Source organism: Simochromis diagramma, unplaced genomic scaffold (assembly GCF_900408965.1).
Source record: "Simochromis diagramma unplaced genomic scaffold, fSimDia1.1 OVJJ01000617.1, whole genome shotgun sequence".
Taxonomy (NCBI): Eukaryota; Metazoa; Chordata; class Actinopteri; order Cichliformes; family Cichlidae; genus Simochromis; species Simochromis diagramma.
The window spans coordinates 1532581-1555659 of NW_024386953.1; the positions used below are offsets into that span (position 1 = coordinate 1532581).

Below are 23079 nucleotides of genomic sequence, written 5' to 3' on the forward strand. Positions count from 1 at the left end.
GCAACGGGAATTATTATTTGGAAAAAGTTTGAAAGGTTTAAAATGTGGAGAGCATATTTGAACCTGGTTCAGGTCAAAGTGAATCTTCCCGACAGTGCAGGTCTGTGTCCAGCGTCTGTCTGTACTACAGAACGTGAAACATGGAAGGATGTTGCATTTCAAACCTGAGTGACTTTCATGGAAGCGGTTTCTTCTTTTCTTTCTTTGTCTTCTGTGCCATTCTTCCTCCAGTGCCTAACACAATGTTCCTTCAATGACACTCTTTAACTGTTCATTCTTTAACAATCTGTTACCAGCTTTCTGTCTTTTAACCTCTTTCCTTATCAAACATCCTCCTTTGTGCTGGACATATCCCAGCCAAAGTCCCACCTTCCCTCCCAGCATTCCTTCATCTATTAATGTCCCTTCCTGTCTGTGTGGCCATCACTGTTTTCACAGTCCTTTGCCGGAAACCAAACAAATTAACACAGCATTGTTCTGGCCAGTCGCATTATAGCTGGAAACATCAGCACAGCAATAGTTTCCTGAGGGCCACATTAAAAGGAAAGGCCAACGGCAATACATGTACGTGTCTCTAACGACTTTGAGCTTGCGTGACTTAATATGCACTGTCTTCACTGATGGGATGTAAATAAGGCAAATCCAAACAGCAGCATAGTCGCTGTACACAGCAGAAACTTCACCGTGGTTATGAAGCTGGGGCTCCTCCCATTCTCGTTAGTGGGACAGAAAAAATAAAGGTTTGTCTTTATTTTTTCACAGTGGATCGTCTGCTTCCATCTCACCCTTTTCCCAGCATCTTCCTCTGTCACACGAACCATATGGATGCCCTCCTTCACTTCATCCATGAATCTTTTCAGAGGTCTTCCTCTCCTCCTCCTGCCTGTCTTCAACATTCTTTGTCGGGTGTCCACCCTGTCTCAGCCCTGCCTCTCCAACCTTTTCTCCAAATCACTCAGCCTGAGCTGTCCCTCTTTGTGGCAGTGGGGTGTGTTTGTGTCTCAGCTGCAGGAGAGAGGTGGGGAGGAGGCTTCGGGGCATTGCCAGGAGAGGCTGGCTGGTACAGCCGGTGCACATTTTCTGAGGGCAACAACTGCAGAGCTACAGCAGTGAAGTTACAGTTGGGACGTTCCCATCATGCTATGACGTCCTGCTCACTCCCAGTAGGGTCTCCACACCATCTTATAAACCTTCCCATCCTTCTGCCATAAATCCCCCCTGTCCACAGTTTCAGGTGGCTGACACCAGGTATTTCAACTTATCCACCTTCTCTGTTTCTGCTCTTCTTGCATGTTCACATTTTAGTCACATGTATTCTTTACTAGTGTTGTATTCTTTTTGTAGTTCCCACAGCTCTGCATTGTGTATGCATGCTGCCACTTACAGGAAGGTAGAATTTAAAAGTACTGCCAGTGTTCGTGGGGGCTTTGAGCTGATGGCAGCTGGCACAGGACTGATTTTGAAACTATTGTTAGCCTATCGAACAGTTGTAGTTCCCATTCATCTACTAGAGACTCCACAGACTACTGCACGAGCAGCACTTTACTGTTTTTCTCTAGGCAGCAAAGCTATGACCTGACAGTGTGATCGGGCGCAGTAATAAACAAAGCAAACACGTATATTGCTGCTTGTTAAGGTTTCCACATGTCAGTAGAAAGAGACGCATCCCAACACGATATCTGAGATTACCTCCATATCACTAAGCCCAAACACACACATGCAGGTGTGTGTGTGTGTGTGTCACACACTTTTACCTACTCATTTCTGTCGACTGAGGAAGTTTTATGAGGGGGCCTACTGTTTGCACAGGGAGTGAAAATCAATAGTGGGATTGGAACGAGAGCATGTCATAAAACAAGCAGCAGCAGATCAATAAAAGCTCATAACTTGATCATTTACATGTGTGTGTATGAGATGACGATAAGCTGCTTCAGCACTGTAAACATGCATACATGTGTTTATCCTTTTCACACATACCCTTACAGAAATGTGCATACATACTGAGAGTTATTTATACTGAGAGTTCAGTTATTTATGTACTTGATACAGATGGTTGGGACATGTTCAAACTCGGCCCCTTTCAGCTCCTTACATTAAAGTGATGACAGGGCCCAGTTTACCTTGAAATAACCTTTAAAATTATTGAGGAAGTTTTATGAGGGGGCCTACTGCATGTCTTTATCCTGTCTTCCTTCTCTCAGCCCAACCAATCGCAGCAGATGGCCCCGCCCCTTCCGGAGCCTGGTTCTGACGGAGGTTTCTTCCTGTTAAAAGGGAGTTTTTCCTTCCCACTGTCGCCAAAGTGCTTGCTCATAGGGGGTCATATGATTGTTGGGTTTGTCTCTGTATGTGTTATTGAAGGGTTGACCTTACAGTTGTTGGGATTTGGTGCTGTATGAATAAACATGAATTTAAAAAAAATTAAATCTCAAAACATGAATATAAAATTTAATTTTACATTAACATACACTCACAAGATTTGTGTAACACAGCAATACACTGAAGCTTACATTGAAGAAATCTGATCTCTTATGCTAGCATTCAGTGCCAGCAAGACCAAAGGTTAGGACACACGGACAGGCGGCGTGCTGGCATCTGTTTGTCTTTTTATGGTAGTCCAGATACTCTCCTGATGCGTCTTATCGACCTCACTGAAGAGATTTGCGGGAGGTTCCTGTCGCATCACTGTCACATCCAGATGCTCCTGATTATTGTTGATACCAGCTGTCAGAAATTAAACAGTCTTTAATCTCACAATTGTCATGGTCCGGGCGAGTGGTGGTGTTTTTCCACAGTGCTGTGATCTCCACCCCTGGGCGGAGCCATCATCACCTCACCTGTTGTCCGCACCTGGTGGTGATTAGGCCGGCGTATGTCAGACCAGTGCACACAGCTAGTCTTTGCCAGACTGTCTGCTACTCTACATTCGTGCTAGTGAATCATTGTGTTTGTTGTTCTTGTGCCCTTTACATTCTTCTGCTGAGCATGAAAGATATTTGAGCTCATCTAAAATCAGTGCAAACAATCTCCTTAACTGAATTCAAATAATGCGTCTAACGTTTTCATTTTTGTTTAAGGTTTATGCTTTCTGTACTTTGTACCTGCATAGTTGTTTCAGCTGTGGCTGGATCGTGTCCTGGGAGAAGAAAGCTGTGCATGGGCATCAAGATTCATTAGTTTGGCTGTGATTTTGGGGCCATCCTAATGCATATATGTCTATATGCACAGTTAAAAATCATCATCACTCTGTCATACCAAGGCTCGAGTTGGACCCATGGAGCAGACGCAAACAGTGAGTGGTTCCAGCTATGCAGGGATCTGTGTGGAGATGTACTGTTAGTGACTGAGAGGGAGCACCATGTGCTAGCCAATGCTAACAGGAACAGAGTCTTACTCATTACAGAGAGCGCCCATTTCCAAGGAGATGCACTGAAGGCGAGCAGGCAGAGGAAACAGGCAGGAATGATCCAAGTGAGCCTTAACAGGTCAGGAGTTATCTAGATGTGGTATCTCCAGAGGAAAGCTGGAATGGTGGAAACTCCAGGAAATCTATCGAGAAGATTGTCATGGAAACTAGTTACTTCACAAGAACCAAATAAGTAAACAAGTTACCACTGAAGTGGAGACTACAATCGGGCGGAGAACTGCTGCCACAGCTGCTTAAAGACTCAGTCTTCAAGGGGGATAGTGGGGTTTCTTTCTAACACAGCAGCGTCTTTACAGAACAGTATCAGTGCCTCGAGGTGACTAGAGTTACTCTGACATTATATAAATAAAACTGTTGTCACACACAACTGAATTCAATATTACTTTTTAAAAATAAATTTCTCTTTTTTCCCGTCTGTCCCGTTTGGCTCTTTTGCATCAGAATTCTTGTCTAAAGGCAAAGAAAGATTTCCAACAGATTTACTTTACCAATTGGACCATCCCAGCCTTGCCTTATTGGCCTATTTGATTCACCTTTGCTTTTATTGTTTATTTTATTTTATTTTCACTTGCTACACACGGGACAGACGTGACTGGGGGAAAGAAAGAGGGAAAGAAAAAGAGCGGGGAAGAGGGACGGGGATAAAGGGCAAAAACCAACAAAACAAACAGACAAAAAACACATCTATCAATCACCTGGATCACCTGCTGAGAAAGAAAAAAGAGAAAACAAGCAAAGAAAAAGAGCAACATAATAAACAACATCATGATGATCTATGGGAATATAACAGTAAATACTAAATATTGAATATTATTATGAAGCCCCGTCCTCCAGGGCATGAAGCAGGTATGGAGGAGATCAAGACTCCAGCCATCCAGAGGCCCCCAGAACACAAGAGACCAAGGAAGACCAACAGAGGGGCAGCCGCGCCACTGTCCCAGAAAGAGCTGAGGAGAGTCCCAGATGAGGGCTCACTCAGCAGCCACCGAGCAGAAGCCAGGGGGAGTTGCAGTGACGCGCCCGTGAGCTCCGCCGGCAGCCAGCTGTGCCTGAGTGACCGAGCCCCAGGCCGAGAGGCCGAGGGCACCCCACCTCCAAAGTGGCCCGAGCGAGCCCCAGGCTCCAGGCCCCGACAAGCAGCCGCCAAGGAGTGAGCCGGTGTGTACCCGGGCGCCCACACCCGGACACAAAGAAACACCAACGCACCGATGTCTGAGGGAGTCCGCCACTGGCAGGGGAAGTGGTGGTAGGGGGAGATAGGCCTCCAAACCTTGGAGGGCCTGAGATGTCCCCAGAGAGGTGGCGTCTGATACCCAACCTGACATATAGACACAGACATACAGGCCCACACAGATACAAACATCCATTCCCACCCTCATGCTCTCATATGCACTTACTCCACACTCAACCAACGTGGAGACAGACATAAAGAGACGCTGTACACACGATCACACTCCCCAAGCGTACTCTACGAACCGGGTCTAGGTACCCTTGCCCCTGGAGGGGGGAACTGCACCCAGACCCAGGTGGTGTTACCCTTTTCCCTGCGGTGGGGAGAGGCAGACCGCCCCGACTCCGCAGCAGCAGGGAGGCCCCACACTCCAGACCGCAGTCGGACGGCCAACTCCTCCTAGCTCCCCCGCTCCAGCAGGCCGCAGAGAACGGGGGTGAGAGAAGACTCCAAACCTCCCTCCACCCACTCATTGTAGTGTTGATGCATGTGTGTTCTAAGGTGCATTAAAACCCAGGAGGGCATGGAGCTACCTGCCAGAGAGCAGCAGGTAAGCGCATGGTCCCTCCTGATAGCCCTCAATGTCTACGTGTATTTAAAATTGAGAGGTGGGCAACGACGCCAGGGGTGAGGTTGTACACCCTGATGGTCATCTGGATGCCGTGTAGCATGCCCAAGAAAGAAAGAAAAAAAAAAGAACTTTCACACTAAATACATAACAAAGAAAGTGTTTTGAGGGACACACTCACACACTCACACACTCACACACACACACTGTGCTCTGTTTCAGTGTGTTTTGTTACAGATGTGTTTTATTTGTGCTTTGTCCTCTACTTTCATCTTTTTTCCTATTATTTCTACCTCCACGTATCTTCTTGTCTTCCTTATCTTCCTCTACCTCCACTTTTTATTCATCTAATTGTTATGTGGTTATGTGGTGCATATGTTTTTGACTTTTGCTGCCATGTCTCTCTTGGAAAGGAGATTTTTACTTGGATAAATAAAGGACTAACATCTTCTTCTCCTTATCTCTTTCCTTTCCTGCCCATTAGCTCTGGTATTGTTAGACTACGTAGATAGAAAAGAGCTAAAAAGAGGAGCCTGTAGTTTATAGAGCTGCTCTTGACAAGCAAATAGAGCCAACAGCGCTTCCAGACCACGGTTCTGCTTGCTAATGCTCGAGGACAGGACAGCTTCACAAAAAGTAAAATATAAAAAAATATAAGAAATCACCTAAAATAAATATGAGAGGTTGTTTTTGATCAGTTGTTGTGAGAGTGTGTGTCAGATTGTGTGTGTGGTAAAGGCCTCAGCATTACCACACGTTAGGCTGAGTTTAGCCTGTTTGTCAGGCAGATGGTGTCCACAGTGAGGGCAGTGTTTTCCACCTCTGCAGAGGTAGCATGAGTTTGTGTCTGACAGAGGGAACGGGTCAGAATTATTCTTATCAGCTACAGACACTTTCTGATTTTCAGCGCTACCTGTCCCAGATTTTTACATTTATCCTAATTAAACCTTTAATCTGAGTCGAGGTTTGCACATTAAAACTTTTTGTTTTTTAGGAATATGCAAATATTTTCTCAACATTTCTGTGGTTACCACAGTTATTGCCTTATAGTGACATCCGACTGTGTCCTCGGTCTCAGCATGTTTATTTCCAACTGTTTTGATCCAGCGCTCTGAAAACTGAAGCTAACGAGGTGCTGAACACGTTACAGTAGGAACCAGGAGGTGATGAACTGATGAACGGGGTTAGGGAATAAAGCAGACACACCAAGAAGATGAAGCTGAAGCTTTGTGAAATTATTTAAAAAACACTGAAAAGCTAGTGCATGTTTGATCTATGCAGCTCGTGACGAGTCACAGTAATGAGTTTCCTCTTAGGAAAGTCAGAAATGAAGATAAAAGCCTGTTTTTAACGTCTCATTACAACAACGAGATGTTAAAAAGTCTTTATTTTCCACAATATTCACCCAAGAGATTTAAGAGATTTCCTTTTATATGGTTCCAGAAACGTCACTTGTGTTCTAATAGCACCTTAATTTAGTCGGATGTTTGCTGCCTTTGGCCATAACTATTTATTATCTGTGTGTGCTCTGCCAAGCCAGCTTGTTTGAGCAGTTAATCGTTCAGATGGACTCTATCTAAATTGGATGGTGAGGCATAAAATCCTGCACTCGTTTAACTAGCATGTGAATACTTTTAAAACCTCCCTATCTTCCATTTGGATATGGCCTAATTGAAAAGTAAATAGTACACTTGAGTGCACCCATGAATCAGTGAGTGATATCTCCTTAGCTGCCAGAGGAATGAATCTCTAAGCTGGCCCCACGTCGCCTCTCCTGTCTTCTGCTGCTTCAAATGGCCTCCCTCGTGCATTATCTATTGCATTATTGTTTGGGGGATTAATGTCTTGATGTAGGTCATTTTCACACAGACAGTAAGTGGTTTCTGGGCCGACTCCAGGCCTCAAATGTTGACTCACCAGATGGAGCGCTGAACAAAGCCGAGCTTATACTTTCAGTATTCAGGGTGACTCGAGGGACTGCGAACATCTCGGAGCATTAAACGTATTTCTATTGTTTGGTATGTTTTATTCTCCACACTGCAGCTGACTACATGTTGTACCACAGCTGTTCCAGATGAGGTGGGAAGATCTGTAACACGACACATAACATGTTGAAACATGTTTTCTCATCTCTCCCAAAAGTTGGGAGGTGTTTGGGTGGTTGTCAGGTGACAGCGATGTGAACTCATTAGAACGCCTCCTCTTTTATTTTTGACACTGAACGAGATCATTTCCTTTCAGTCGGAGCTAAATACTCCCCCTTTTCTGCAACACTGCAGGTTTCCTACCTGCTTAATAGCTGAAGAGGATGAACTGTGGTAACTGCTAAAATGTTTCCATTCTTACTTGATACAGGCCTGCTTCATTGTTTATTCCAGGTGCTCAGAACAAAGGTCGTAGCATATGATCTAGTTTCATCCTCATCAGATCATTTAGTGAGCCTGTCATACATCTGGGTTTCTCACTGCATGTGTGTGTGTGTGTGAGTGTGTGTGTGTGCGTGTGCGTGCGTGTGTTGTTGTTAGGGGGAGGAAAGGATAAGAAGGAACTTGATGAGAACACTTGGGTAACAAAATCAGTAACAACCACTAACAGCAGAGTTTTACTTCTCTGCTTCACTATAAATAGAAAATTGTTTCATGGAAGGAACAACGTTGCCACAGATGCCCTGTGATGGAGCCTGGTGTGCACCACGAGGACAGAAACGTACAGCTCGCTACGCCCTGAGTCTGTAATTTGATCTCGGGCCTCTTTATTCTGCTTTTCTGAGGATGTGCATCTCTATGCTTTGGTCACTGAGTCTTTAAGGCTCACATGTGGGTGTCAGTATTTCTATGCCAGGGCTGTGCTGCAGAGCTTTTACACATGTGCAGTTAGTTCACCGTGCGGCTGCAGCACTGCTGACATGCACAGTGATGCCCTCTGGTTTTACTTCTGTGTTCTTAGCAGTAGTGTCAGCAAGGACTGACAAGTCCATCAGTTTTACACATAATCGTATCAGGTAATACTCATCCGGTGACAACAGTTTTCCTAGTGATGCCATCAGGGTTATCTCAAACTGGAATTTGAAAAGAATGCCTGAAGCACAAACTGGAGTGGGCGTCGAAGAGAAACACAAACCAGGAAAGAAGTGCACGACATTTTCAAATCTTCATTAATACTGGGATGTAAAAACACAGAAAACACTCTGACTCTTCTGTCTTTGTGAGTTTTTGTGCATAAAAAAATACAATAAAATCGAGTGGTAATGAAATTTCATCCTTTCTATCAAAGCTGATCTGAATTAGCAAACGATGACACCAGGTTTGACAAACGAGGAACTATAGACGCCTGTTATCTTAAGATAAAGAAACATAATGAGGTACTTAGACAGCCTGTTTCTTCAGATAACATTCAAATGAGCAGGTCTTCAGTCAGAATATCATTGGTCCATTTGAAATGATGAGATTACTAAAGCTGGTGATGAAACAGTTTACATGTTAATCACAAATTAGATCATTAAGAGCATCAATATTTAAAGTCAGATATAACATTTTGTGCACCACATCATTACAGTCTGCAAAGTACAGAAACTTAACAACATGAGCAGATTTCTCCTGTTTTGGCTTCCTGTTAAATCCAGAATTCAAAATCCTGCTCCTCACATACAAGGTCTTAAATAATCAGGCCCCATCTTATCTTAATGACCTTGTAGTACCATATCACCCTATTAGAGCACTTCGCTCTCGCTCTGCAGGCCTACTTGTTGTTCCTAGAGTATTTAAAAGTAGAATGGGAGGCAGAGCCTTCAGTTTTCAGGCCCCTGAATCCTTCCTATAGTTACGCTGCAATAGGTCTGAGCTTCTTCTCCTTTTTTACTCACTGCGTGTTTATACATCACTCTGCATTGAATTATCAGTTATCAGTCCTTGGCTGTCTTCCACAGCGTGTCCTATCTTCCTCCCCTGGGTCTATAAAAGTTTGCATTCATAGGTTACTTACTAAATCGCTGTCACCGTCCTTATAAGGCCTTAATATGTTTTGCGGCTGTTTACTGATTTTATATATTTACTTATTCATCAAAAATGACTCGAGCTATAAAAAGATAGTGAGTCCCTCTGCTCTCCCCCTGACCCACAGATAACAGTGTTCTTTACAGAGCTCCTCATTAGGAGATGGACTGAGTCAGAGGATCTTAGTTCGTGTACAGTTTGTGAAACAACACTTAAGGCTTGCTTGGTCTACACCAGCAGTCCCCAAATGTATGTTTTTTATTGTTATTTCTTTACTGTTTTTACGGTTAGCGAAACGTATCGTTTCTCTGGGTCTTTTCCTGTGTGTTATGAATAAATCTTCTTCTTTTGGTACCAGTACTGGTTTTGTTTTGTTGTATTTATCTGCGACACCTTAAAGGCCGGCCCATGAAAATATGGTTGGACATTAACTGGTCCGTGGCGCACAAAAGGTTGGGGACGGCTGCTTTACAACACTGATAACGTTGGTTTCCACTTGCTTGTTTTTTCTGCTTTGACTGTAGGCTGATGCCGGGGCGATCGTGGCTCAAGAGTTGGGAGTTCGCCTTGTAATCGGAAGGTTGCCGGTTCGAGCCCCGGCTCCGACAGTCTCGGTCGTTGTGTCCTTGTGCGAGACGCTTCACCCGTTGCCTACTGGTGGCGCCAGTGTCCGGCAGCCTCGCCTCTGTCAGTGCGCCCCAGGGTGGCTGTGGCTACAATGTAGCTGCCATCACCAGTGTGTGAATGGGAGGATGACTGGATGTAGTGTAAACCGCTATATAAATACAGACCATTTACCATTTATCATGATGTTCAGCAGACGATCCAGGTTTGAGTTCAGATATCTGCTACGCACAGCATCAACACTGCATATGGAGAACAGTGCAGTTACACCGAGGGGTCCTGTCACGTGCTCTGAGTGCTTGTGTAATGCAGACAAAGTGCTGTGAAAGAACCATTCAGCACTGACTCTGTGTGGCACAGCTGTTGAAGAACACTATGTGGAAGCACTGCTGACTCACACAATAGGACTGAATATTCCCAGCTTATATTCCATGTGTGGTTCTCATAGGAAGTAAACAAGCTGCCTTCTGAGTGTTTCGAATGATGTTTCACATTTTGTTCATAGTTATTTGAAAAAAATTATAATAACTTCATATCAGTTTCAAGGATTTCAGGAATGTTTCAGTTAAATATGCAGCAGAGTTTGTATATTTGGCAAATTACTGCATATCCTCTGTTTCCGTTAGCTGTTAAAATACAGACTTATGATAGTATTTAAATATAAATCACTGCATTACATTTAAAACCGTCTGCATGCAGCTATTCTGTCAAAACTGTGTAAAGCTTCACATAAGTGTAATGCACTATTAGAAATGTTACTTATGCACCAGCATTAGATCTCAAACACTGTAAAATCTTGTTTAACCTGTGGTATGCAAGAAATAGAAAACACTGTCAGTATTTCACTGGAATCTGCTCGAGTCTTCAGACTGAAGCACTTTGCAGATAAACTCACTCGATATTATTTTGTATTAACCTGCCTCAGAGGTGCTGGAGTCAGTGCAGGACTGTTAATACTGTGCCATCAGGGAGGTGGTGTTACAGCTGTCTGCACACCAATCTATGAGTGAAGGGCTCAGTAGTGCCCCACTCAACAACATCACACCAGCCAGAGCACACACAAAGCTGCAGCAATGCAAATGTAAAGGCCATTACGAGTCGCACTACTTTGCCATAGAGCGTAAAAATAAGCTGACACCAAAGATGAAAGTTGTGTTACTCGTAGTTAGATGCATGATCCCTGCAAGAAAGCTGCTGCACGCACAAACTGTCCCAAAGGCGGTCTTGATATTTAGATGCATTACAACTTTGCAAAAAAACACAAAAATAGTTAGTACTCATGTAAAAATGGCGTCTGGTGTCATCCCAGTGCCACAGTCTCTTGTTAAAGATGCACTTAAAATGCTAAAGTACTTTGCATGACAACAAAATACTGTAATAATTACAATATTGCAATATACTGCAATATTACACATGAGAAGCTTGGGTTGAACCACAACAGTCTCAGCCGTTAATGTGATTTGGTGCTTTATAACTAAAATGAAAAGGTCTGGAGAGTTTTGTGATCACGTCTTTCATCATTTTGGTCCTTTGCCTCGACAAGTTGTGTCCACAGGCAGACACATGAACATCTGTCTCTGTGTTTGTTTCTCTACAGATGTGTACCTGTGGTGAGAGGCATCTGTCAGGAGAGCTGAGCTCTGGATGGTGTTTCTGGTTCTGGTACAGGAAGGGTGTGGCCAGAGTGCATGAGTATAGTCAGGTGCTCTTCAGACTTTCTACAGTATCTCCAAGCTGATCGTTCAGAGGCTGTAGCTTTTCCCATGTTCACCTCCTGCTGTTCAAAGCCCAGAGCTTTAAATCCCTCCTGCAGGCATCTTTGTGTCGTGGTTGGGATCTGGTTGTGGTCATACATTTTCACTACATGGCCAACATGTGCATTTCCATTTCACCAGGTGTGCATGGCAGGGACTGCTGCTCTTTCCAGGATGGTGTTGTTTGTTTAGGATGACTGTTCTTTGCATTTCATCACACAAAGGTTATTGCAGTGTCTCTGTCACCCATGTTTTTGTACGGTGTGACTCTGCTTCTCTCTAGCATTTCATCAGGACTTCATGCTGCTTGGTAACGAGGGTTCCTGTGCAGCGCTTCATCCAGGCTGGTGCACTGTTGAGCTTCTCCAAAACAGCAGATACTCAGGGCTATTCAGCGCATGTTCAGTGACAATATTCTCTCTGGCACGCGGCTCAGAGTGGTGTTCACCTCAGCCCTCCATCTATTGTCTCTGATCCTGATTTTCTCACCGTTTATAGATTTTCCTCTGTGGTAGAGGATGGGTGAAGAGCTGACTCATTTGAAAAGAGCTGAGTAAAGCTTCTGCACCTGCATACACTCAGAAGGAGCCAGCTGAGGCGCTTTGGGCATTCAAAAAGGCTCCAGACAACATCTATGTAAAGTGTTTTGGGTGTCCAACCTGAAGACCTGAAGGCAGACCCAGGACACACTACAGACATCATGTGTCTCTGCTGGGTTGCAAATGCTCGTGTTCCCCAGAAGAAGAGCTGGAGGAGGTGGTCTGGGCATCTCTGATGACCTCTGATGACCTCTGATGACCTGGGCCAATAAGTGAAAGAAACTGGATCGGATAGTACTATCATTACTACTGCTGCCATCTTCCCCTCACTTTGCCCATCCTTGTCTCAGCAGTGATACTGAACAATGACATTAATCTCTCAGTTTCTGTCTCCCCCCCCGACCTGTGTCCCTGTGGCTGCTGGCGACACTAGTATTGATGTAAGTGCTGTTTTCTCTCATTAATTTATCAGCTCAGTAGAGGAGGGGGGCCTCAGCAGGGCGAGATAATGGCTTCCATTTGGCCAAGGTCAACAGTCAACACATTCCTCAGTCGTTCAAATATAACCACACATTAACTTGTGTCACCAATACCACCCACACACACGCACACACAGCTAGTAGACTGTCAGTGAGCTGTCCTGCTGCCTATGACTGTTTCATCCTGTTAAAGAGGTGATATAAAGTCCCACATCTGAGAAACAGCCAAATATCAGCGTGGTTACCTTCAGACAGCAAAGCTCACCTCATCAATATCCTTCCTGTCTGTGCATCGCTCGTGATGTTTGAGTCTGAAAGTTGTTTCCAAATGTTTTATGATCATGATCAGGTCACAGTAACGTTCTGTTGGTGCTACTCCTTAGCTGCAAATGATTCAAATTATAACTATCATCACAGTCACTGGATCTTATTATTCTGCATAACTTGTTAGGACAAAAACAAGCAGTCTGCGTGTGTGTGTGTGTGTGTGTGTGTGTGTGTGTGTGTGTGTGTGTGTGTGTGTGTGTGTGTGTGTGTGTGTGTGTGTGTGTGTGTGTGTGTATTGGCCAGATCAGATGGGCACTTTGGAATCAGTCAGCTATCTTCTGAACATTTCACCCACCAACTGTTTGTGCTATTTGTCCAAATGTTGACTTTACCTGCACAATTTGTGAACCATTACACAATACAGGAGCTGAGATCAATCAGTGTGCTCTGGGTTTGAGTATAGTCTTGTACGGTGAGGCCGTTGAACCTCAGCGATGGTAATGCAGCTCGAGTATGGCTACATAGCAATGACCTCTCCGTCCAAATATCGCACAGGGTTAAGAAAAAAGTTACATTTCCCAGAACACGTTTTCATTTCAATTCCCGATTGGTGTTAAGTAATCTATTATATGAACTAGTACTGTGAACGTATTGTAAGACTATCAATCCAGCCTTGCTGCTATCTCTCTGCTGTCCCCGCGCTTCTGAGGGTTCACTCAATCATTAACCTAATCTACTCACTGAAAAAGTCCCACTCATGCTGTTTGCATGAGTTTGACGATAAGCTATTTGAAGTTGAATGTGGTGATGGGACAACAATTGACAAGGACTAAACTGTTTGATAATCTTTGGCTGCTTTTGATTCCTCAGAGATTCTGAAACTGGAAACGGCAGAATGAAGAGCAGCGAATCGCTTTTTAGCTTCCAAATCAAACATTTGTATTTGCTTTAAAAATTCTAATTAAAAGCTGCTTTGTTGGCGCCGCCTCACAAATCTCAGCTGAAAGTGCTGACACAGTTTACACATCATGAAATAAAAACTATGACTAATCTAGAATCTTCTATAAAGTCCAACAACTGGTCCCAGATCTCCCCAGAGGCCCACAAAGTGTTAAACACAGGCCTGATAGTTTTAAACTTTCACATTTGTTTTCTGTTTCTTTAAATGAACGATGGTTTCAGGGTTTTTGCAGATTTTATTTTCTCTTGCTCTCTATTTTGATAATCACACAGAGCAGTGTGACTGTAATTCAGCTTAATGCAGCACAGGGGGTCCTAATGTACCTCCTCACATTCACTACTGATAGTAAAGGCAGTTATCATTCATTATCACTGAGTGATTACACACTCTGATGGTCCTCCACAAGTTTGCAGCTCTTCCTTTTTAGCTCAGCTGTTCTTCAGTGTTTTTGTCCCTGACGCGAAATGTTTTATAAAGCCACACGTCTGGATGCATTTTACATATAATAACACATTCAAAATTTAAATTCTGATTTTCCATGAATGTAACAGCAACATTAAACCAATATTAATAAAATATTACTGAAGAAGGCAGCTCCTTTTATTCAAGTCAGATTTGAAATGCACTATTTTTATATTTATCATGTTGTGTTGGTACATTCATCTACAGCTTTTATGCTCCTTATATCTGGAACAAACTCCCAGAAAGCCTCAGATCAGCTGAAACACTCAGTTTATTTAAATCTAGGTTGAAGACTCACCTATTCTCAGCTGCATTTGAATAAAGCACCAAATCCACACTTTTAAGCTTAAATTTCAAAACTTACATTTAACTACTGATTTTATCTGTTTTGATTTTATATACTGTTTTGTTTGTTTGTTAATTAGTTTGTTTGTTTGCTTATTTTAATCAATTTTAAATCATGCTTTTTATTTGTTTTTGTTTCTAATGTCTCTGTAAAGCACTTTGAATCACCTTGTTGTTGAATTGTGCTATACAAATAAACTTGCCTTGCCTTGCCTTACAGTCTGCTTCTCTTCTGTTTTAAACGCCACTGATTTCCACACTGTAGTAAAAGAATTAGAGCTAGTGGCTATAACCAGCACAGCCACACATCTAACACATCGTAATGTCCTGTAATATGGCTGCTGCTGTTTTATGAGATAAACCTTTAACCAATCAAAAACGAAAATGTGAAAATAAACAAACAAAAGGAGAAAAGTCTCAGATCTGCAGGTACACAAAAAACTACTGCGTTGGATATAAACATGTGCAAAATATATTTCAGGCTTAATGTGTAACAGACACAATATGACGTCTGTATGTTTGTTCTATCATTCTGCACTACAGCTCAGCGTTTAGACACGACGGGTCGCACTTTTACTCGCACTGATTCTTTATGTACTTCTGTTAAACGTCCGAATATCCCTGAATGAGTGAGTTTGAACCTGACCAGAGCGCGTTGGTTCTTGTTGTTTTGGGTTTTCTGTGATTATTTGGACTGATTATAATTCTTCCTGCTTCTTGGCGGATCTTTCACGCGTTGCTGGATGTGGGAGAAATGCTTCATTTACAAGGTTCCATTTTCAGACAGCAGAGAAAAGAGTTCACAGACCAGCTGAGCTGCATCGAAACGTTTGGATTGATTGTCAGAAAATAGTTTATTAGACATCAAACAAAACTGAATTTGCGCTACATTGATTATTTAATAAAATGTCACATAAAAAACACACGCCGACACACACACGCAAAACAAAACAAAAAGAACTAAAAAACACGCTATAAAAACACGTATATGCTACAGTACAGAGAAACTGATCTACAGGCATACTATTCATCTGAAGAACATCTCTCTCTCTCTCTCTCTCACACACTCTCACACACACACACACACACACACAGTTACAGAACATTACGCATATGTACACAGGTTCAACAAAGAAGACAGTTCTGATGAAAGGCACTCGGGTTTGAGGGGCTGACTTGTCTTAGTATTACATCCGGAACCAGTCTATCAATCTGCAAGTCACCAGGCTGGAGGAGGAGGAGGAGGAGGAAGCAGTTACAGCGACCCGACCGTCGAGGACGCATGAGAGCTTCAGTGTCCGAGGCAGATCTTTATGGAGCCTGTGTTTCAGAACTGGGGGTTTAGTGTGAAGTCCTCGTCGTCCTCTATGTCCAGTTCCTGGTCTGTGTCGTCTGACACGTCAGAGTCCAGCTCTGTGTGGGCCTGCTGTGAGGACACACAGTGTCCCGCTTGCGCCAACTCGGGGACCGAGCCTGGCTGCCTCTGCTCCTGGTTCTGGATTCCGGCAGCCTCTATCATCTCATCTCCTTTCTTACCTCTGGAACTGTTATCCTCCACCTCCCTCTTAGGATTCTCCTGGTGAAAGCGAACCCCGTGGATTAGGAGACGGTACGAGTGTATTTTAGTGAGGAGTGAAAGGAAGGTAGGGCGACATCAGTCACCGCTGCTCACCTGTTTTAGTCTTCGCCACTTCGCACGTCGATTTTGGAACCAGGTTTTAACCTGAAAGGAAATGTTCAAAAAAGAAAGAAATGAATGATCTTCCTTCTTTAAATATTAAAACTCTGAAAGGATGTTTCTTATGCGCAAAGTCGTCCGTAAGATTTCTAGCGTCAATTAAAAATTCGGTTGGTCCGCTATGTTCACGTGGAAGCGGTTTAAATTCATTTTGGATCAAGGCCACATTGAATCAAATCAGCACGCAGCACAAATATCACACACACACACCCATCCATCGGTAATTCGCTACAAATTCCAACCATTCGCAGCCAGTAAATAGCTTTCTAGTAATAAAGTAGCAAAATCTAGTGTTATGCTACATTTCAAAAACTGAATAAATAAATGTATAAAAATGCTTCATCGAAAATTGCGGCCGATCCTCCGGAGACCCTTCCAAACAGCTGCAGGCCATTACGGCACATGTGTGAGCCAGAGGGGCTCCGCTCACCTGTCTCTCGCTGAGCTGCAGCATCTTGGCCAGGCGTTTCCTCTCCGGAGGAGACAGGTACTTCTGCGTCTCAAACTTCTTCTCCAGCTCGATGGTCTGGTCGTTGGAGAAGCGCACCTGGCCGCCCTTTCTCTTATGTAAGGGCCGCTGGATGAACGGCGTCCACAGCAGAGGCTTCCCTGTGGAGAGATCCCACAGAATGCACCGTGTTTGAAATACATGAAATAAAACGAAATATTTATTTTTGGCTGTGACAAACGTGCCCGCTGTCGAAAAAATAGCTACAGCATATAAACTTTCCTGCTGCCATCTGACATGAAACGAATTAACAAAACACGCTAGTACGCGACAGAAACACGGTACATTTGTACTGCGTTATATTAGGCCCACTGACGGCATTTTCACTCACATTCACGCGTTTGAACTCTTGCGATAAGTGAATTTTATCCACATGAAAATATAAGACAACACATTTCAAACATTTTCATTAAAAGCTCCGGAGCTGACGGCACAGCCTATACGCAGACATGCGCAGTGCAGAGACATCGAAAAATCGAACTATTCGGTAACAGAGAGAAGATGTGTTTTAGACTCTGTGGCCTCTCCCGGTCACCAGACAGCTGCGGACTCCAATGTGGAAAAGTTTGAGAGTTTATTATTTTTCAGGATTAATTATTGGATAACTATTATTTGGATTTATTTATGTATTTATTTATTTATTTATGTATTATTATTATTATTATTATGTAACAGATGTAAAATTGTAATGAAGAATTTCTGATGGACAGGGCATAAACAGGAAGAAAAAGTGGAGACTATTAGTTATTAAATAGTGGGAAATGTGTGGGATTAAATAAGCTTGCGCTTCTTTCTACTGCATTTTGAAATAAATGTAAGTTAATTATAATTATTATTGTTTTGTTTTATTTCTCTTTTTTCTCTGTTGTTGTTATAATATTTTAACATGTTCAAAATAAAGATTTCATACAAATTATCATTATTATGATTATTTTGATGTTTTACGTGTTTGTTGTTTTACACCGGTGCTGATTTTAATGAGGCTCAAAATCTCCAAAAGTCTCGATGTGCTTTTCAAAGTTTATACCCTACAACTCGATTAGAAATGAACATAATTCCTAATTTACTGCGGATTAATGAGGGGAAAGGATCGGTGCTGTTGAAGAGATTTATTGGAGCGAAAGGCCGCTGGGTGCAATCAGAGGTGTTTTTGTCCTGTCTGCTTTCCTCCCCGGGTGATGGCCGGGAACAAACAACGGCAGCCTGCAGCCTGCTGCGAGCTGTCTTTTCAGGAAGGTCGTGACAGTGAAAACTATGGCCAAATATCCGCTTCATGTGCTTCCTGCTTTGCGGTGTGATTATAGGCAATGGCATCCACCAACAGACACTCCTGTGCTCAGCTCTGACACAATATGAATGTTTGTGGTCGAAACTGCTGTCAAAGACCTTCTTATTGCTGCGCTTTTCCTAAGGAAGTTAGCCAATCCAGCCCCAAGAGACACTGAGCGAAAATACAAGTACAGGAAAGGTTGAGTAAAAATCAATTTGCGGCAAAAATGAAGGAAATGACATAAAATGAAACATTTTCACTGAATATGTGAGAAGTTTGTGTTCGTGCCGTTTACGCTCGGCTAATAAAGATCTGTGAAACTGAAATGATGTGCGCTAACTCGTTATAATTGTGGTAATTAAGCACGCGCACTTCTGTTTGAAATATTTCGCACTCAGTTTTTGTTGGCTTTGTGTTACTTTGTAACTTTCTGCCGTTGGTGCGCACAGCGGCCTGCAGACAGTCTCATCAAATCAGAGTATTAATGTGATCGCTGTAAATAGATGCACAGATGTGGCGGTTGGGATAGCTCGTTAATAACAGTTTCATAAAACTGTGAGTGACGGAGATCGGAACATAAGCGGGCCTGAAAGCGCGCGCACTGCGGGCTGCTTAAAATAGCCAGAGGAGGTGTGCGCGATATTTATAGAGCACAGCATCTTTAATCCGCTGTTCGACAAGACATATCATACGAGATGATTACAGATGATTGTAGGCGCTGAAACCAATCATTGTTCTCCTCGGGCAATCTCAGTTCGTGCTTGTTTGTCGTCTGTCTGAAAGGTCAGCTCAGTTGGGAGGACACGACTGTAGCTGCTGTTAGGGGGACTTTATCTTTCTCATAAGTCCCCATTAGCTCTCTGTTTGCCTTATTTTCTTCTCGCCGCCAACCATAAAGAAAGTCAGCCACATCCTCGCGAGCCCGGCAGAGGAAGTGCAACAATATGTGAAAAACGGATCCCGGGCTATCAGAGGCCGAGTGTTTCCTGAATATGTCTGTATTGAGGATGTCGATAAAATAATCAGCAGCGTGCAGCGGGCTCCCGAGGAAGCGGCTGGCCGGGGTGAGACAGGAAAACATTTAACAGCTTCTGAAACCAGATTTACTCCTATCGACAGGCTCACAGCTTCCGCTATGAACGGAAAAAGGCCCGGCTTGTTCAGCAGCACACAGTCAGACGGTCCGCTTGTCACACTATACTTAAGAGGACCATCGCTTCTGGCCTCTAACACGGCGCACAGCGTGTGTGATGGCTTCAAGCACCCCGGGAACATCATGTAAAGCAGCTTTCACGGCTCCATACTCACACAGCCGATTTCTAACAAGCCCACAATATCAAGATCGGCTTGTTTCACGTCGGCCGCTCCCCCAGCCACCGCCACTAATACTGCTAATAATTATTATCATAATAATAATAATAATAATAATAAAAGACTTGTGGTAAGCTCATGGTCAGTCAATACCCTAGAGAAAAATAACCTAACTACTTGGTGCTCAAAAGTATATGACGCACACACACACACGCACAGCAGTGAAATAACAAGTGATTTAGGGCCTGGCTATGTTTTAGTCACTGGCTGACTCGGTCCTCTGATGTTTCAGAACAATGGGAGTCAGGAAAACGAGTCAAGGTTGCCATGCACCTCCCTATCACCGCCAGCAGCAGCACATGGATATGCCTGCTGCTATTGTGGCCCCAAATACGTCTGTCACAATAACAATGTGACTCATGTGTGCGTGGTCGGGCATCGTGCACAAATGTTCTTGTGAGACCAAAATGAGCTGAAGGCTTCGCGAAGACGCACAAAGTGTGTCCTCGACTCTAAAGTGTGTTTAAGAGGAGCAGTGCAAGTGTAGATGATCTTGAGTTCGACATGCATGACCAAGCGTGATGCTTATGCAAAAATGGTTTCGTTGGGACTGAAACGAAGCTTGTGAAGACATTAAAGTTTTCATGCAAAGAGCAAAAAGTTGTCTTACTGCCACATCATCCAAGTGTATATGTTGCTGCGAACAGATTTCAGGTTCACCTAAATTGTCACCGAGCGATATAATGTCCAATAATATATGATTTATTCATTTTTTTACAATGCAAATTGTGAATATATGACCTTAACTATTTTAAGGGTCCTGATTTCCAGTGAAATAAAACCAGCAGTGCAGACTTGAGGAACTGAGTTTAACTGGCGCATTTCCACACAGGAAAACAAGAAACGTGATGCTGGCTGTCTGACGGCAAGACAGCAGAAAAGGAGAAAATGCCCCGCAGGATATGTTTGCTAACAAATGATAAGACAAATATCAATGATGGAAATGAAATGGAACTCACCGAGAGGGTCGTGCCTGAGCAGCGCCTGTGCGTACTCCCCCATGGAGCGGTGGTGTTGCTGGTGAAACGGGTAAAAGGAGCCGGTGAAAGCCCCCGCCGAGGCGTACGTCGCCGTCAGCGCAGCGTGGTGCGACAGCGCGGGGTGGATCGGCGTGGGTTCATAAATCGGGGTTCTGTACGGCGAGATCAAACTTTTGAAGGACGAGTTGGGAGACGGGAGAGTCGGCGTGGGGATGACCGGAGTGGAGCAGGAAGATGAAGACGTTGGCGATGAAGAATAGGACGGAGATGTGGAGGTGGTGGAGGTCCTCCCCAGAATGTCCTCGATGTAGAAGGGGGTCGGGTGTGCCGGCTGAATTGGGGTCGGTGCGTAAAGCGGGACGCTCATGATGCCGATCACCGCTGCTGCGCACTGGATCCAAACTAGGGGAGAGCTTCGCGTCTTTAGTCCCGCAGCCTTCCTCTTTCTATCACAGCAACTTTTTATGAGCCGCGCTAACCTCTGCTCAGCCAGTCCCGAAACACAACGACCAGAGCCTGTTTCCGAGCTGCTCGGGAGACCGTTACACTGTTTTAGTGTCCATCAGGTTGCTGAGGAGCTGCCACTCTGTTCAACTGTTGCTGCTGTTATCTGTCTGCAGCCGAAGGAGGGAGGAGATAAGTGGACGGCCAACTTCCTGCAGGTGGCCGGCGGCCGTTCCTGATTGGCTTGTACGCAGTTCTTAACGAACCCCACAGTGATCGGATGACAGGAGAGGGGAGATAATTGTGTTTCAGAAGAATCGACCCGACGCAAACAGGTAATCAGAAAACAAACGAATGTAATGGAACAGAGCCGGCGCTGAGAGTAGCTGGGTCTTAAAATGCAAATACGGGCCCAGCTCACACTTCAGCCTCCTCACGGTCACACTCCTAAGAGTGTACACCGCCCATAATGTTTGAGTAAAAGTCACACTCCTACTCAGCTCAAAACTGTTTGCATTTACCCAAAGCACCTCAATCAAAACTTGCATGCAAAATCATATTACTGGATCATGGCCGAATAATGAGTGTGAACATCCGTTTATTGTTGCAGTATCTGCATACTGCTGTGTCATATATGTATTAGCACAGTGATATGTGTAACTTGGCACAATAAGAAATACGTTTTCACATAAATGAAATATAATAGCACATGCACTGTTACACAGGAGGAGCATACAGCGTTTTCGTGACCTTGTCTGTTAGCAGCTCTCAGATGATTTAATGGTAACTTTGAGGAGATTTTGCATTAGAGCCGGGCTTTCAAAGATAAGTGTGATTTGAAATGATAGTTCTCACTGGTTTTGTTCCAGGAAGTATCATGTCACAAGTCAGCGGATTGGCCCACGAGGGTAGCTGTCCAAACTGTTTAGGTTCTCCCAGCCAGAGATCGGCATCATTGCTTTATGCAAAAAGACATTCCCCGTGGTTTGGCACCACGCTGAAGTAAGACAGTTAGGCAAAGAGCGCGATGATGCACTTGTGTGAATAACATTTCTTTGGCAACATTGGTTTTTAAAAATGTTGAACAAATGTTGAATGTCAGATGTAAAACCCACGTGAACAGAGCACAGACAGCACGCAGCGCTGGTTTTATACCCACACACACACCTTTGTCTAGTCAAACGGGCCGCAGCCTTATCTTAACAGTGTAATAGAGGCCGACTGCGACACACGGCCCCAACGGTGCTGCTCAATCAAGTGGGATTAACTCCTGATTTGAATGTTTGGAGTTTTCCTGTGAAATCCACTCTGGGATGAGATAGCAATAAACGCTCGTGTATGTAACGGCTCACTAAGTGATTGGATGTTAAACAATAACCGGAGACTTCTGCTTTAGTTACAGCGGGGCCCAGCTGCACGCGCGCAGGGCCTCGCGACATTTTATCGTCACACGAGTTCATTAATCGTCGCTGGAAACGGCGAGTCGCACCTGGGAGCCGGACGACGGCGTTTATCTGCTCGCTCCCCGAAACCAGCCGCTGGCTCGATTTCCTGGCGCGCGCCCCCGTCTGCCAACTTTCTAACGGCTGTAATTTAGATAAAGTGGAGCAAACAGCGCTGTAAGCAGCCTTAAAGACATCAAAGACATCCACAAAACGGCTAATATTTGGACTGAGACAATCATTGCAGCTCATTGATCCGGCCAGCCTCCCGTGGCGTCAGACTCCGGGCCAAAAACCGCTGATAACTCGAGTGAGCCGCCCCCCGGCAGCTGGCGCCATATATCTGCCATTGTCAGTGCAAGCCACTCAGTCTCCTCCTCACGAGTCAACAGTATCCCGATTATCAAACGCATCGGGATGTGCCCGGCCTTCCTTTGTTCGAGTTTGGAATGACAGAGGAAACGGTAACCATGAGAAACGGCACAGAGCATGCGCTATGGAAATAAAGCAGCAGGTGATACTCGGAAAATTAGAATAAGTATAACCATGCATACGCACTCTGTACTTGATTTGGGCCACTTTTGCATGAATTACTGCCTCGATGCAGCGTGGCGTGGATGCTATCAGCTGTGGCGCTGCTGAGGTGTTACGGAAGATTGTGGCCACATTTTGCACAA

The 23079-nt window shown here is 44.2% G+C and overlaps 1 protein-coding gene across 1 annotated transcript; it reads right to left on the bottom strand.

Annotated features, from left to right (window-relative positions):
- Positions 1 to 15484: 15484 nt before the first annotated feature.
- hhex (hematopoietically expressed homeobox) lies at positions 15485 to 23024 on the bottom strand. Its single transcript, XM_040038613.1, has 4 exons — positions 20496 to 23024; positions 16818 to 16996; positions 16322 to 16372; positions 15485 to 16225 (listed from the first exon to the last, which is right to left on the bottom strand). The coding sequence occupies exons 1-4, from the start codon at positions 20881 to 20883 to the stop codon at positions 15977 to 15979; spliced, it is 867 nt and encodes a 288-aa protein (XP_039894547.1). The 5' UTR covers positions 20884 to 23024; the 3' UTR covers positions 15485 to 15976.
- Positions 23025 to 23079: the final 55 nt, after the last annotated feature.